This window comes from Engystomops pustulosus, chromosome 10 (assembly GCF_040894005.1).
Source record: "Engystomops pustulosus chromosome 10, aEngPut4.maternal, whole genome shotgun sequence".
Classification (NCBI taxonomy): Eukaryota; Metazoa; Chordata; class Amphibia; order Anura; family Leptodactylidae; genus Engystomops; species Engystomops pustulosus.
The window spans coordinates 16,678,552-16,693,578 of NC_092420.1; the positions used below are offsets into that span (position 1 = coordinate 16,678,552).

At 42.4% G+C, this 15,027-nt stretch overlaps 1 protein-coding gene across 9 annotated transcripts in view; it reads left to right on the forward strand.

Moving 5' to 3' along the window:
• MAGI1 (membrane associated guanylate kinase, WW and PDZ domain containing 1) overlaps positions 1 to 15,027 on the forward strand; it is a 351,260-nt gene that overhangs the window by 28,030 nt on the left and 308,203 nt on the right. The window contains exon 1 of one of the 9 annotated variants that reach the window (XM_072127800.1): positions 11,451 to 11,598. The exons of the other annotated variants lie outside the window; for them this stretch is intronic. Coding sequence (XP_071983901.1) covers positions 11,553 to 11,598 — 46 coding nt within the window. The 5' untranslated portion in view covers positions 11,451 to 11,552. Of the gene's footprint in view, positions 1 to 11,450; positions 11,599 to 15,027 lie in introns of those variants that run through there. 9 annotated transcript variants of the gene reach the window in all.

The window sequence follows — 15,027 nt, forward strand, 5'->3', positions numbered from 1 at the left end:
ACTTGGATCTCCAGTAACCACTTGTATGTTTTTGGATTTTTTTTCGGGTTGAGGAATTACGTTTCTTCCCAGATTGAAAACATTGAGGGACACATTTAGCTTATGAGACATACAGGAAGTTAGATTGGACTAAAGTAACCGTCCATAGAAGCCAAGACTAATAAGAGAAGTAACGCGGAGCGCCGACTAATGAGCATGAAAACGCCATTTCAGGGCACACCGAGCTCACAAGGGGCCCTACCCCGGAGAGCTGCTCCCTGCTCACAGAACTTCTCATTAAATTATGCTCAGACATATTTTAGTCAACTGATCGGATCAAATTGTGACATTTCTTTTGCTGAGTTCATTATGCTTTGTTTCCCATCTGTCTCTAAAAGATGATTTTTTTCGGCCTTGTGGACTTTATGTTCTTATTTGTTTAAACTTTGACACAAATAGTCATTGCTTTGGGTGCCGTCTGTTTTGCAACGGTTCCCAATTCTTTGTTCATCTTCCTGAACAAGTCTCTCCCAAAATGGAATCTATCTATACAGGTGGTCGCCTACTTAAGGACACCCGACTTACAGATGACCCATAGTTATAGACGGATCCCTCTGCCCTCTGTGACCTCTGGTGAAGTCTCTGGATTCTTTACTATAGTCCCAGACTGCAGTGATCAGCTGTAAGGTGTCTGTAATGAAGCTTTATTGATAATCCTTGGTCCCATTACAGCAATAAAATGTTGAAAATCCAATTGTCACTGGGACAAAAACAAAATTTGTCTGGATCTACAATGATAAAATATACAGTTTTGACTTACATACAAATTCAACTTAAGAACAAACCTATGAAACCTATCTTGTACGTAACCTGGGGACTGCCTGTACATTACAGACACCTCGCCCTGAACTTGTAGTCTGTCTTTGATTTAGTTCATTGGACCTTTTAAGATAACCAAATGGTAGAGATGGGGCACAGCAGAGGGCACCAGGTATGCTGACTATTCATGTCCAACATATAGGGCCAGTAGCTTGAAGCGAACCTGTCACCAGGGATGTCATTTTTAGCTGGTGACAGGTTCCAATAGCCTATGCTATGCTGATTTTAAAAAAGGCCTTTGTCAGAATTCTGAATCATTTCCGTACTTTATAAAACTTTATTTCAGATTACCTGGCTCCCTGCTAGCAGCATTTAGTGATTTCTGGGAAGATGGGTTGGAAAGCTGCAGGCTGTGTGCCTGTGTCTCAGTCTACTCATACATTCTTGCTTTACTCAACACCATCCCCTTCCCATGCCTACTCCATGCACATGACAATAAGAAGGAAGTGGCAGAGAGAGGGGCATATGTGTGGAGGAGATCAAGAATGCATGAGGTGACTAAGACACAGGCTGCTGCAGTGTAAACCCGCCTTTCTCTGGGACTAATCACACGCTGCTGGCAGGGAGTAAGTAATGTGAAACAAAGTTCTATAAAGTAGCGTCAGCATTCAGAATGCTGACAAAGGCATTTTCAAAATCAGCATAGAATAGGGTTTTAGAACAGCTAAAAATGACATTTCCAAAGACAGGTTCTCTTTAAACCCAATGCTGGGTTACATATTTTTTGGGCATCGCGTTAACATTGACATCATGTTAGACGTGGAAGCCAGGAAAAGCGACTGCTGTACCTGGTCAATAAATCTATAGAGCTCTACTTACCCAACCAAGGCAACAGAGTTTCTGTCTCCATTGAGTTGTTACACTCTGATATAGCACAAAAAAGTGTCTGCAAAATTATGGGTGACTTTGCTATTTCATATGGGCAGCACTGTGGCTACTTCTGCCATGTAGTGCTGGGGTCCTGGGTTCAATTCCCACTCAGGTCAACATCTGCAAAGAGTTTGTATGTTCTCTACATGTTTGTGTGGGTTTTCTCAGAGTCCTCCGGTTTCCTCCCACACTCCAAAAACATACTGGTAGGTTGTGTAGAAAACATCTTCGATGTATATATCAAGAACACAGAGATCAACATGCCTAATCCTTCAAGGAGGACCAGTCTTGGTCGACTTTTTTTGTCCAGCCACCATGTACTGTGGTGGTGAAGCTAGCCCGATTGTAACTTTTGGGAGCTTTTCTGGTCCAAATAAATACATGGTCATGCTCTGTTCTGTAAAGGAAGAGCCACAATTTCGTAGCAATTTATTCTGGACAATTTAGGGATGATTTTACTCTAAGACCCCCCCCCCTCCTTATATAACACATTTCCTAGGAAAACTGCAGGTCTTGAAAGCTCTTATGGACATGGGTTGAAATGCAGTGGGACAATGGGGCACATTTACTTATGGACTGTCTGACATGGATGAAGTCTGGTGCGATTCACCAAGATGGTGAACTCCGGCGCACAATCTTCATCCCGGTGTATGTGAGTGCATGTCTTGCGACACAATCTGCAATGTTAAATCCTGTGCTTAGGCCGAATCAGTTGGATTGTCCGATGGCCAAGCCCCCCAATTTGTGTCGCATGAAAGATTGTGCCAAAATCAGATCGGTGCGCGAAAAACCCCTGTTAAATGTGGCACAAATCGGAAATAGTCGGGAGACCCAACGGAAATGCGGTCTGCGGACCCTTAGTAAATGTACCCCAATATGTGGGATGTATGTGTAGGTATGAAAATGGATTCTGCAGCTAAATTATAAGACTTATTATAAGTAAAGAATTTCGAGGTCAGACTTTCCTCGTTTTGAGAAATTGTCGCTATAAAGAAATTTATTCTGAGTTGTAAAACAGAGAATTAAAAAAAGGTGCGAGAGAGAAAACTGCTAGACTGGTGTGACCTTGAGTAGGAACCCCCTCCACACGTGTTGAATCTCCTCGTAGACCTTAGTGGCTTGTTATATTAGTGCCCATCCCCCCCCCCCCTCCCTCGATTCCTCTCCTGCAATTATACATAATTATGGATGAGCTAGTTGTAAAGCTTTGCATATAGCTATAAATCTTACGACTCTTTGAAAGTTCTAATGACTTTTAGAAAATTGTTATGCAGTTTCCTCAGTGGTAGAACACCAAAGTTTCGGAGTGTCCTTGTCAGCAAAGTCTTGACGGCAACAAATCACTTCTCAACGCTTCAGACTGAAGGTTTTTTTCCTGAATTGCAGAGAGTGAAATAGTTTAAGGGACATTGAATTCATATCAGCTAGATTTGGCTACAGAAAATCTTTGATCCTTATGAACCTCAATAGAAGCTTTTTTGGCCATCAACTATTCTCCCGGTATGTCTCCTACTCGTACATCGTGTTACCAATCGGGTCCTGTAAAAGTTTATCAGACATACCTTTCTCATTTCTCAGTGATCTGTTGTTTTGATGAAAATTCTGTTTTCACTTTATGCAAATGAGCTTTCTGGTGCATGGGGTGGGGGTTGGACTGCACCATTTTTTAAAATATATTTTAATGACTTTTTTTCTTTATGGTATGTCAAACATTGTGTGAAGGGTTGCACTTTTCAATGCTAGGCTGCATAAATAGAAAAAAAATGGGTGCACCAGCAAATATTGCCCCACCCCCAGTGCACTAAAATTATCATTTGCTGTTGCTCTACAGCAACACAACTTGGTTAAAAAGTTATAAACAACCACACAATGGGGCTCATTTACTAAGGGTCCGTGGACCAAATTTTCGTCGGGTTTGCCGACGATTTCCGTGTTGCGCCGCATTTAACAGGGATATTTGGCGCACGCGATCGCCGACTTTCATGCGACACAAATCAGGGGGTGGGGGCATCTGACAACCCGACGGATTCGGACTACGCGCAGGATTTAAAATTCAAATTGTGTTCAAGACACGCACTTACAAGCACCGGGAAGAAGAAGGTGAACTCCGGCGGGGAAGCGACAGATGCAGGAAATCGGGCGCACAAGCTATGTGAATCGCGCCGGACTTCATCTTCATCGGACCGTCCGGAACAGGGATAGCGACAGGACCAGGTAAGTAAATTTGCCCAAATGTTGTTTTTTGCTTGTGGAGGAATTTGGGAGCTGGGAGACTTACTTGTTGAGCCCAAGTGCAAAACCTGTTACAGGACCCCCTACTTTTTAAAAGGAGTTGTCTGGGCTTCCTGTTTTCAGTAGCTCAGATGAGTGCTGTTGTCTCTTTGTGCTTGGTATTGTAGCTGAACCCCATCCTGGATTGAGACAACTGATGGATATACATGAAGTCACTGTACTGTGATGTGGACGCAAACCGATACCAGTTCTGCCACATTCGGGAAATGAATTAAAACTGGACGACTATCTTAAAATTTCCCCAGCTGTCGGTCCAATGCCGTATTTTCTAAAAGGCCTTTTGGTGGAAGTCCACCATTTCCAACCTGTAGACCAGATCTGGCGGAGGTTTTTGCTAAAGTCTCGGCTGATAAATGTGGCTGGTTGGGCGTTCATGCCCCTGTCCGCTCTGCTCCCCACCCAAGATGCCCAAAGTGGCTTGCAGATTAGAGAAGCCCATATACTGGCGGGGTAATTCAAGGCATAATTAATCTTCCCCATTATATTTTCTGATTTGCACAAAGAGTAAAGGTGTCCACTCATCATCAAAAAGTTCAACCAAACAACACAAAGGCCTCAAAAGCACAAGTTTCCCATCCCACCAAAAGTCCGTAGACTTTGTATGAAGGCCTTCGACAGAAGAGGAAACATAGAGGAGAGCAGACACCGGTTGAGCCTGTTGTCATTAAAGACTCTTCTTCTGGATGAACAGATCCTTAATACGTCCCCAGGAAAGGTCGATAACACACATTGCAGCTTGTGACAATGATCCTATAGCACATCGTCAGCCTGGCAATGGGTTAACGCTCAGATGGAAGAGAATGTTGTTTGCCATCTGCCGGAATGTAAAAAGGATCTTTTAAATATTAACTTGACCAGATTACATTTGTCAGCCTCTATAGAAACTCTATCTCCCTCTCGCTCTCTCTTTCTGCAGACTTTAACCCATTTTAGGTCTGTTCTCTCTTACTCGCGGATCTTCTGTATGTAGCACCTTACGTTATTATTTTAACCTGTACTTCACTTAGGGTGTTATCATCTTTCCTGAACACTATAATCTCGGATCCTAAGATCAATATAGCAGTTGTATGTACAGTGAGAACAGTTTATTCCGGAATTGGGAAGACATTGGACTTTTGATTTTGTCAAATTCAATAAAACTCTATGTATTTTTTTTTTTCATTTTTTTTTAATGAGTGTAGTAGAACATACTTCTACATTGAATCTTGCTTTCATTGCATATCATATGCAAAAACATAGCTTACGTTATTTATTTTAGAATCAGCACCACAACTACCCACAGGCTGTATATGGTTTTGCAGTTAACCTCTATTTACATCAATGAAATGGAGATGCAACCTTTGACAAAATTTAGGGTGAGGGATTATACTTATTAGCCCACCATGAGAAGTATCGTCATGTGTTTTAAAAATGGCCACCTTTTTCTAGACCACCAGACCCCCTTTTATTCAGTAATACAACCCACCCGCTGCAAGAAGTTGATAAAAAAAAAAAATGTCTTAACTTTTTGATTCTTTCAGCTTTTAAAAGAGAATTTTTTCAAAATTTGGTCGTCCAAATTTTTTCATTATTTATTTTTTTACCATGTGTGAACAAACCAACAAATACATTGTGAGAACTTACCGTAATGCTTTTAGATAAGACCAAATGTTTGAAGAGTGTATCGGTGCTCCAGGGGTAGAAACATGACTCGGCTGTGTACGTGTAGGAAAATATAACCTAGAAATACTAAGCACACAAGACAAAAATAACATGGTAGAATTCAGTGGACCAGAGGTTTGAGCCTAAAATGCATAGTCCTTTAACCTAACCGATTTTATCAGGAACAGTACTAATCGGGATCCAACTTGGGTCTCTTAAATGCATGAAAGCGGCCATATGCTACCTGTACCCTGCCGTTTTCATAAGGATCTCATACAGCCGCATTCATTTCAATGGGCAATAGGGCTATCCATTTAAGTGGTCGTATTGTCCACCGTAACATGAGCAAGACGTAAAAAACTATAGAGCATGCCCTATTTTCTCCAGTATTTCAGTTCCGTACGCCCCATAGAAGTCTATGGGAACGTTTAAAATATGTGTTGTATACATGCTGCATAGGGTTGTGCACTGTATGGTGCCGTGTGTATGTACTATATGCAGGATCCAGCATTTTGTCAGCCAACCAATAGTCAGCCATCTTTGCCAGGCCACCTAAGTTTTAAATGGCTATATATATATGAATTCATACAGCACAGAAATACAGGACTGGAGAAATCATATGTTTGTGTTAAAGGGGCCTATCACTCTTCTGATGTTGGGTGAACAAAAGTTGTCCAACATGCACGAGTTTTTAGAGAAGATGGAACACCACAAGAGGTGCCTGGTAGATTATCTATCTTTCCATAATGTGATCAGAGTTGGCCAAGGAGAGTGGGGCAGATTGATTATTAGGTAGGTATCTTACTACCATTTTTGTTTTGGAGCGTCTTTGGAGATTTATTTGTCGATTTGGCAGTTCTGATTTTTTTTTTTTTTTACAGTGGCTTAGACATCTTGATATATGTGGCTTCATATTGGCAATTGAGGTGTTGTTTTTTTTAAGTGCATTTGTGGCATAAAAGTCACAACTATAAATAAGCGGACCTGATGTTCCCGTTCAAGTTTGTGGTTCGGTGGTGGAACCCAGACAAATTGCCGGATAGGTGGTGGAATAGCCGATCCGAAAAATTGCCGCCCCTAACAACTAGCTGGGTCTGTGATTGGCCAGAGGGGGGACTGTTTGGCTGCCAATACATCTTAGTTGTGCAGCGAACTTGAAAGGAAATGACTGGTCCGCTCAACTCTATTCACATCTAGTTTTGCAGTCTAACTGCACAAATAGGGAGTTGATTCTCACCTAACTTTGCAACTTTTTAAAAAGTTTCACTTCATAAGTCCACAAGGGGGTTCAGATGATAAATTTGGAGGGTGTTGGGATAAACGTGCACAATGGGGCTCATTTATTAACGGTGGAAAGCTGCGCTTTTCTCGGGTCTGTGTACCTTTTTCGGGGCTAAAACGGCTTGCACAGGTATTTAAGAGGTGTGTGAAGAAGTGTGTGCACTGGGATTGTAGCACATGCAAGCCTTTTTCTGTCTTCCATGTGACACAAATTAGGGGGCGATCCAACTGATTCGGCCTGAGCGCGGGATTTAACTTTTAAATTGTGTCGTAAGCCCTAGCACTTAGATGCACCACTAAAAAGATGGTGAACTCTGTCGGACCTGAGCGGGGAAGTGACACGTGCAGGATATCGGGCGCGTGATCTTAGTGAATCGCAGCACAGTGCATTATCGTCAGACAATGCACTTTCTGTGAACTCTGGTCACCCTGTAAGTAAATGTGCCCCAATGAGTGCAATTTGGGAAATGCAGCAATTTGGAGATGTTTTGAAGACCCTAAACTTGCGTAAACTGCAATGATACATCTTGTGCTTGGAAGGTTTGGGGGGAAAATTATAAGCCAAGGAGGAGATCGGTGTGAAAGCTTTTGGTCAGGACATGAGCATACTACAGATGGTCTGATCATAGAGAGGGTTTGGTTTCTACTGTTATAAGTTTTTTAGTTATTTTTCAAGAGGGTGGAGGGTGCATTAATGTTGGGTAAGTAGCTGGGAGAAAATATGGTAAGAACCCTTTACATTCTTTCATCCAAGAACCGCAAAAAAAAGAACATTCCGTGAGCTCTGTATTCTCAATGCCTCAAGTGTTGTACTGTCATCGAAACCGGCCTGGTGACATTGTTTATATCTGTCACAAGCCTCACACTCTCAGTGATACTAGACATACCAGCTCGGGGACTATAGTTTCCTTCACCAGAGGCCAGCATTATATTCCCCTCCAATGTAAACAGTGGTGCCATGCACAAAGTATTTGCATATGTGGTTTGTTTCTTTACGCTACGTTCCTTCCAAGAAGAATAACCTCTTCGGTGCCAGCAATATCAGAGGCAATGAGGAAGTTATTCGAGGCTTAGTGTTCCTGATTCAACAGAGAATGTATGGTTGAAGTCTACAGATTAGTGCATCTTTCAGTCCAGCACTTTATGGTAATGCTGCAAAGCATAGGGATTTTATCTCTATTCTGCCACTTGCTTGAGATTACTCTGTAGATGATGTTGCAGTCCAAACTTGGGGACCTTATCATCCAGGATGTTCTCACATTTTATTATCGGTGGCACTGACTCCAAAGTATTGGGGGTTTCATCTTCACTGTGAAGTGGACAATAACATATATAAATGTAGACTCATTTTTATACCATCATAATTTTACTGGTGTAACTTAAAGCTTCATGGCCCTAGTACACACATCTGTAAGAGGGTCCAATATGGTCCAAAACCTCAATAATAGGACTGTATGCATTAAAGGGGTCAATCAGTTAAACAAACCCACACTACCATCTTTGAAAACTGCTATTATACAGTAATATAACTATCCCTATATTGTTCCTCCCAATGCATAAAAAGTTCCACAGTCTGTTTTAAAAGTTGACTCACCATCTATGCAAATGACCCCATGTGAGTCCAATCATCACCTTTCCTTTGAGCTGAGTTTGACACATTGGGGCAGATTTACTTACCCGGTCCATTCGTGATCCAGCGGCGCTTTCTCTGCGCGGGATTCGGGTCCGGCCGGGATTTATTAAGGCAGTTCCTCCGACGTCCACCAGGTGGCGCTGCTGCGCTGAAGTTCCCTGGAACGCACTGGAATACACCGAGCCGGGCTGAGTGAAGGTAAGTGCAAGCTCCGCGACACATTTTTTTTTTTTTTAAATGCGGCAGTTTTTCCGAATCCGTCGGGTTTTTGTTCGGCCACGCCCCCCGATTTCCGTCACGTGCATGCCAGCGCCGATGCGCCACAATCCGATCGCGTGCGCCAAAATCCCGGGGCAATTCAGGGGAAATCGTCTCAAATCGGAAATATTCGGGTAACACGTCGGAAAAACGCAAATCGGCCCTTAGTAAATGACCCCCATTGAGATCTTTCCTGCTCAGTCGTGTCTCCAGCTCATTTCCCCCCTCCCTCAGGAGATGCTGGCTGAGTGACTCACTGAAAAGAATTCCTGAGGAAGGGGTGAATAAGGGAGCTGATTTCTTTCAGTGAGTCACATACAGCCAGCATCTCTCTTAACCCCCTCATTCACCCCTCCTTCAGGAATACTCCATAACAAGTCACACACAGCCAACATCTTTCTCATTCCTGAGAGCGGGGTGAATGATGTAGCAGAGCCAAGTTGACACGGCTGAATAGAAAGCACATTCCCTGTTGATCAGGAACTAGAGGTACAGCTACAACATGAATATGCATATATGTTGAGTCAACCTTATGAACAAACTGTGTAGCATTACAGGCATGTAGAGGAACAATATAGGGATAGTTGTACTGCTGAATAATGGCAATTTTCAAATATATGATTAGTTAGTGTGGGTTAGTTTAACTGACAGGTTCCCTTTAAACTACCAATCTTCCCTTAGAGGTAGATGCAGATTTTTTTTTTATATTTAACTAATGTCTTGGCAAAGTTTTTGGAGCTGTGCAACAGTAACACACCCTAAAGATATTTTGCAGAATTAACCAACTCATAATTTTGGACCTTAAAATGAGATGGTGTTGAAAGACAAATCTTAAGCGTAAGCTTTGTGCATAATTCACATAATTGCACCAGTCTTAAACATTTCCATATGATATTACTGAGGCCCAAGAAGCTTTTATATATAAATGATCCTTTCCCCATTATTTTCATTAGGGGTTAAGGAAGAATGCAGAATTCCCAATTTTCTTCTAGCAGAGAGTTTGTCTCTGAGCCATGTACTCCACATTGTGGGATCTATTTACTCTATATCCACACCACTTTTTCGGACTTGTATCACTGCCATATCCTCAGTTCATACCACAAACCATATTTCCTGCCACATCCTACAATCTTATACCTCATCAGGATCACCAATCTGCTTTTTAACAGCCCCAAACCATCCGGCCTCTGCCCGCAGTGTAATTTTCAGCTTTTACACCTACCTGATTGGACCACATTAACCATTTCTATAGTGTAGTGTAAAGAGACAGTGCTGATATTTTTGGCACAGGTTGGTCACTTCTATAACATGATGGAAGTCCTGTTATACATTTGGGTATCTGCTGTGCCTAGGAGCAAGGCTCTCTGCAGCCTATTGCCACTTATGTCAATTGCACTGTAATACCAGGCACAGCCACGACCAGATGAATGGCGCTGTTCCTAGAATACAATGAAGAGGATCCAGCACTTGTTGGAGTGCCATACCCTATTCAGCTAGTTAATTGTTGTAGGTATCAGTAGGACTCATCTGATTTTATAGTCGGGGTCGGCACCAGCACTGGGCAAACCTGGGCAAGTGCAAGGGCCCAGAGCTGCTGGGGGGCCCACACAGGCTGTCCACAAGGATTCCATGGGGGTGATGGGGCTTTATCTAATGAATCCAAAGGGTATGAGGGGGGCCTAAATAAAATAACCATGAAGGGGCTAGATGATAAACTAGGAAATATTTTAGGAAACAGGAGACTGTTGTAGTTTCCGAATGCTGACACGTGAGTTCACTGCAAAGGGGCCCGCTGAGGCTCTGTCGCCCAGGGGCCTACTGAAAACTACAGCCGACCCTGATTATAGTTACAGTATGTACATTTTCATATACAAAATTGAGCTTCAATAGTTTGCTTTTATAATTCACAAAATATTATGGTCTTTCTAAAGTAGGCAGATTTATTTCCAAGATGGCCACCATCAACCACTACAACAACCATGATCTCTCAGTTTTCAGTAGCAGCTCCTCCCTCTCATGCTCTGCTCCCAGCGATGATCTAACAGATTGTCGTGCTCTGTTAACATAGTAATGATGTGTGATAACTTACCACAGCATCGGCCATACTGACTGCACTGCAACCAACCGACTACAGCCCAACTTAGGGTGAAGACACACGTGGCGTTTTTAGGCCGTTTTTGGGCCGTTTTTAGTTAAATCATTAAAAACGCCTGCGTTTTTGGCAGGTTTGAATTAAGATAATTGGTCAAACCTGCCAAAAACGCATGCGTTTTCAAAAAACGCAGGCGTTTTTCAAAAACGCCTGCGGTTTTTAACGATGTGAAAACGCACTAACTAAAAACGGCCCAAAAACGGCCTAAAAACGCCACGTGTGTCTTCACCCTTAGTGATGATCACATGACCTGCCAAAGCAGGTGCAGGCCCAAAAAAAACGGCCTAAAAACGCCATGTGTGCTGCCGGCCTTACTGACGCACTATAGGGCCTAGCCATTGTGTAGGATTATACAATCAGATACGCAATGAAAACGCAACCAAAACGCACTGTGTGACCGCATCCTAAAAATCTTTAGCTCCCCACATCCACCCCAGCTTTTTGCTACTCCCAGGACCTCTGTGCAATTAGATACAACTGTGCTTCATCCCAGTGATGTCAGCCCCAAACCCATTCACAATCTGGTTTAGCTCTGGCTAAATTTCCAAATATAAATATCCCCCAAAAATGACTTTCTGGAAATCCAAAAAGTGGGAACTTTGGAGTGAGAAAGGTAGGAAGTTACAGCCGTGCGGAGATTTTGGATTTATAAAAAAAAAAAATGCTACGATCTCTGGGTTTAATGTCTGGAGGAAGCAGCTTGATATCCGGCTGATATATTCCTGTAGTTACACGGGGAGGGAAATCCAGATGAATTTCAATCCTGATGCTAATGTGTATTATAAATATCCAGCGACAAGATGCAAATGGAGCAGGAATTTAGCACCTGACCGTTAAAACATTCAGGCATCTTAATTTCTGTGTCTTAATGTGTTTTTATAAAGTGTTTTTTTTTTTTAACCTCTTCCTGCTGGAAAGATGACATAAAAAAATTGTGCAAATGATAGGGATTTTCGGGGGATTTAAGATCACTGATGACTTATCAGGTCATTGTCAGCCGACGCACCAACAATTAGGTGCATAATATTCCGTAATGTAAATGCAATGTGTGAACGTGGCCTAAAGAAACTGCAGGATTCAGTAATCACTGCTGACCAGTTACAGCGCTGTTCATTCTATAGTGGCTGTGATTGGTATTGCTATTATGCACTTCTCTGCAGACAGTGGATTTACCCATAAAGTAACCAAATTGCTTGGGGTCCTTGAGATCCGGGGGACCACAGGGAGCAATAAACTCCATTTTCTGCCTTTAAGTCGAGCAATGTATTCAGGAACGTCCTAGATGTAATCCCTATGCTATGAAGTTATATACACAAGAATATATTGATGCTTTACACCTGCTCCATTAAAGCAGTTGGGTTGCAATACTGCTAACAACCTGTGGCCATCTGTGGCGCTGTTTGCAACCCCCATTGGATAGTGTCACTTTTTCACATAAGTTGTGTTTGGGCATTCACTTAGATGAAGCCATGCCGCAGTACCAGAGGTGGCCTGTGAACTAGAGTGGTGCTGTTTCTCAGAAATATTTTGCTAATATTTGTAATATTTTGAAGTTTTCTTTTGTTTAATGCTGCAGAAATCTATCCTCTAGTCTTATATCAACTCTGTTTACTCCAAAGAAGGATTTTCTCTAAGTTTTTCGTCTAAGTGCGGCAGACCTCGTGCCTTTGAGTCATTTGTACAGCTCCCCTCGCAGTAACCTAATTTTGTCCTCTTGTTTGGTTCTCCAGCCAGCATCGCGCTCCTGCTTCCTTTTTGGGATGAGATGATGAGCCTGATGTTGTTAAGCTAAGCCTTGCCAGCGCCCAGTGATGGATAACTTTACTATTCTGGCATTTTATAGAGGGTATTTTTTTTTTTTTTCGGTTTCCACATTTGGAGCCTGTGAAATTACCAGCGTGGATGGATCTCTCATGTGGAAAATGCAGGGTCACGTAGCTTTAGAATCACATGGAATGTAAAGTTACACCCTGGAATTTTTGGGCTGTTTCATTCCTTTGCTATAGAGGAAATATCCAGTTTAGTCTAGAAAGGGGAGGCCGGGATCATACGAATAGAGGAATATTTTAGGAATCTTTATCTGCATCTTATAGTTATTATACTTATTCCTTAAATTCATCTTTCAAAGGGTTAATCTTTTCCAAATTTGTATATTATGACCATTACAATGTTCCCTCTCTCCACCTTCCAAATGCTTTGCCTTTGTGAATACAGGCGGTCCCCTACTTAAGGACACCCGACTTACAGCGACCCCTAGTTAAAGACGCCCCCCTCTGCCCACTGTGACCTCTGCTGAAGCTCTCTGGATGTTACTATAGTCCCAGACCACAATGATCAGCTGTAAGGTGTCTGTAATGAAGCTTTATTGATGATCCTTGGTCCCATTACAGCAAAAAATTTGGAAATTCCAATTTTCCAGGGGCAAAAAAATGTTTTGTCTGCAACTACAATTCTAAAATATACAGTTTTGACTTGCATACAAATTCAACTTAAGAACAAACCTATGGAACCTATCGGGTACATAACCCAGGGACTGCCTGTATGTGTCACTGTAGTTTCGGTATTTTATTCAATAACCACTAAGAAGGGATCTAACATGCCTAAAAGCAAACTGCTTGATAACAGAACACAGAATTGTAAAAAAACGTTAAAAAAATATAAATTCAGTTCTAAAATGACCATTCATCAACGACTCTCATAATGGACATTGGAAGTAGAAACATGATATTCCCACTCATTTGGCATGATACTGCTAATCTGGATTGCTGGGGCAGGTTCTGGACAGAATCCACATCCTTCTCAGTATAATCCCTCATTGCTTCCTTGTTCTGTATAGAGACTCCGCTCCTTTCCTGACAAGCAGGTCAAGAAGTTCCTATTGGCTGCTGTACAGATCACTAGCGAGAGACCGGTTTGCATACAGAATGACTGACTGAGCATGTGTGTCCACCAGCTCTCTGGTCATTAGGTGGATGTGCACATTGCTATACACTCTAAACACTAGGTGGCAGCATAATATGTAACTAAATTGTATAACTTATATTTTTATGATCTTTGCAATGAATTTAATGATGAAACGCCCGACTATGTGACACCAACACAACTAACAGTTGCCTTTCCTAGGCAGAATAGATGCTATAACCGCTACAAACCATGGAGATTAGTAGAAGTGTTGCAGGAATCCGTACTCCACTCTCCTTTACACTGTAATCTTTTATCTGCCAGCAGGATTTGGAATAAACAAGACTTTTTATCCTTCTTTCAAGCCTTCCACTATCTCACAAAGCTCAGCTTTATTTTGTAGGTCATCCTCATTGCGCTGTTATCAGTGTTTTTTCGTGCTGGGTTACTATACACCCTTGTGGTGCTTCATTTTTAATAGGTCGTCCAGATAATGGCCCAGGGGCCTAATGTTGCCTCCATAGCAGGTGGTGCTGAGTAACATACAACTCCAATAAGAAGGAGCCCTCTTATCTTCATTCTACTTTGAAAGATCAGAATGTGAAGTTATTGGTTGCCTACAAAAGTATCCTTGCTAGTGTTCCCATGAAAACTGTTACTCTTCTTATATTTTGGAATCTAATTTTGTGTTATAGCAACCGATGAGTTCAGAACTTTTGGAAGAGTAGAGTCCTTCTGTGCCTAGGATGACTCAGTGTTGTCAGAGTATGGGGGGAGGGGCATAGCTAGAACTATAGCTACCCCCTCATAACTGTATGTAGTGTGATGTAAAATTTAGCCCTTGGGTGCAATAACCGCACCCCTCCATAGAGAATAACACCCCTCTCAGTGGGCCTCAACATAGTATAAGGCCCGTTCCACACTTGTGACGCATGCTGCCCTGAACTGACATGCTGAGTTCAGTCCCGGTTTGCAGCGGTCGGGCCGCGCGATCCAGGCAGCATGCGTTGCGAGTTCATGCAAGTGTGGAACGGGCCTAATGCTGTACACTCCCAATTAAATTGCCTGTTGAATACTCACTCACTCACTCACTCACTCACTCATAATTTCCCCTCTTTACTCATATTAAATCCCCCCCCCT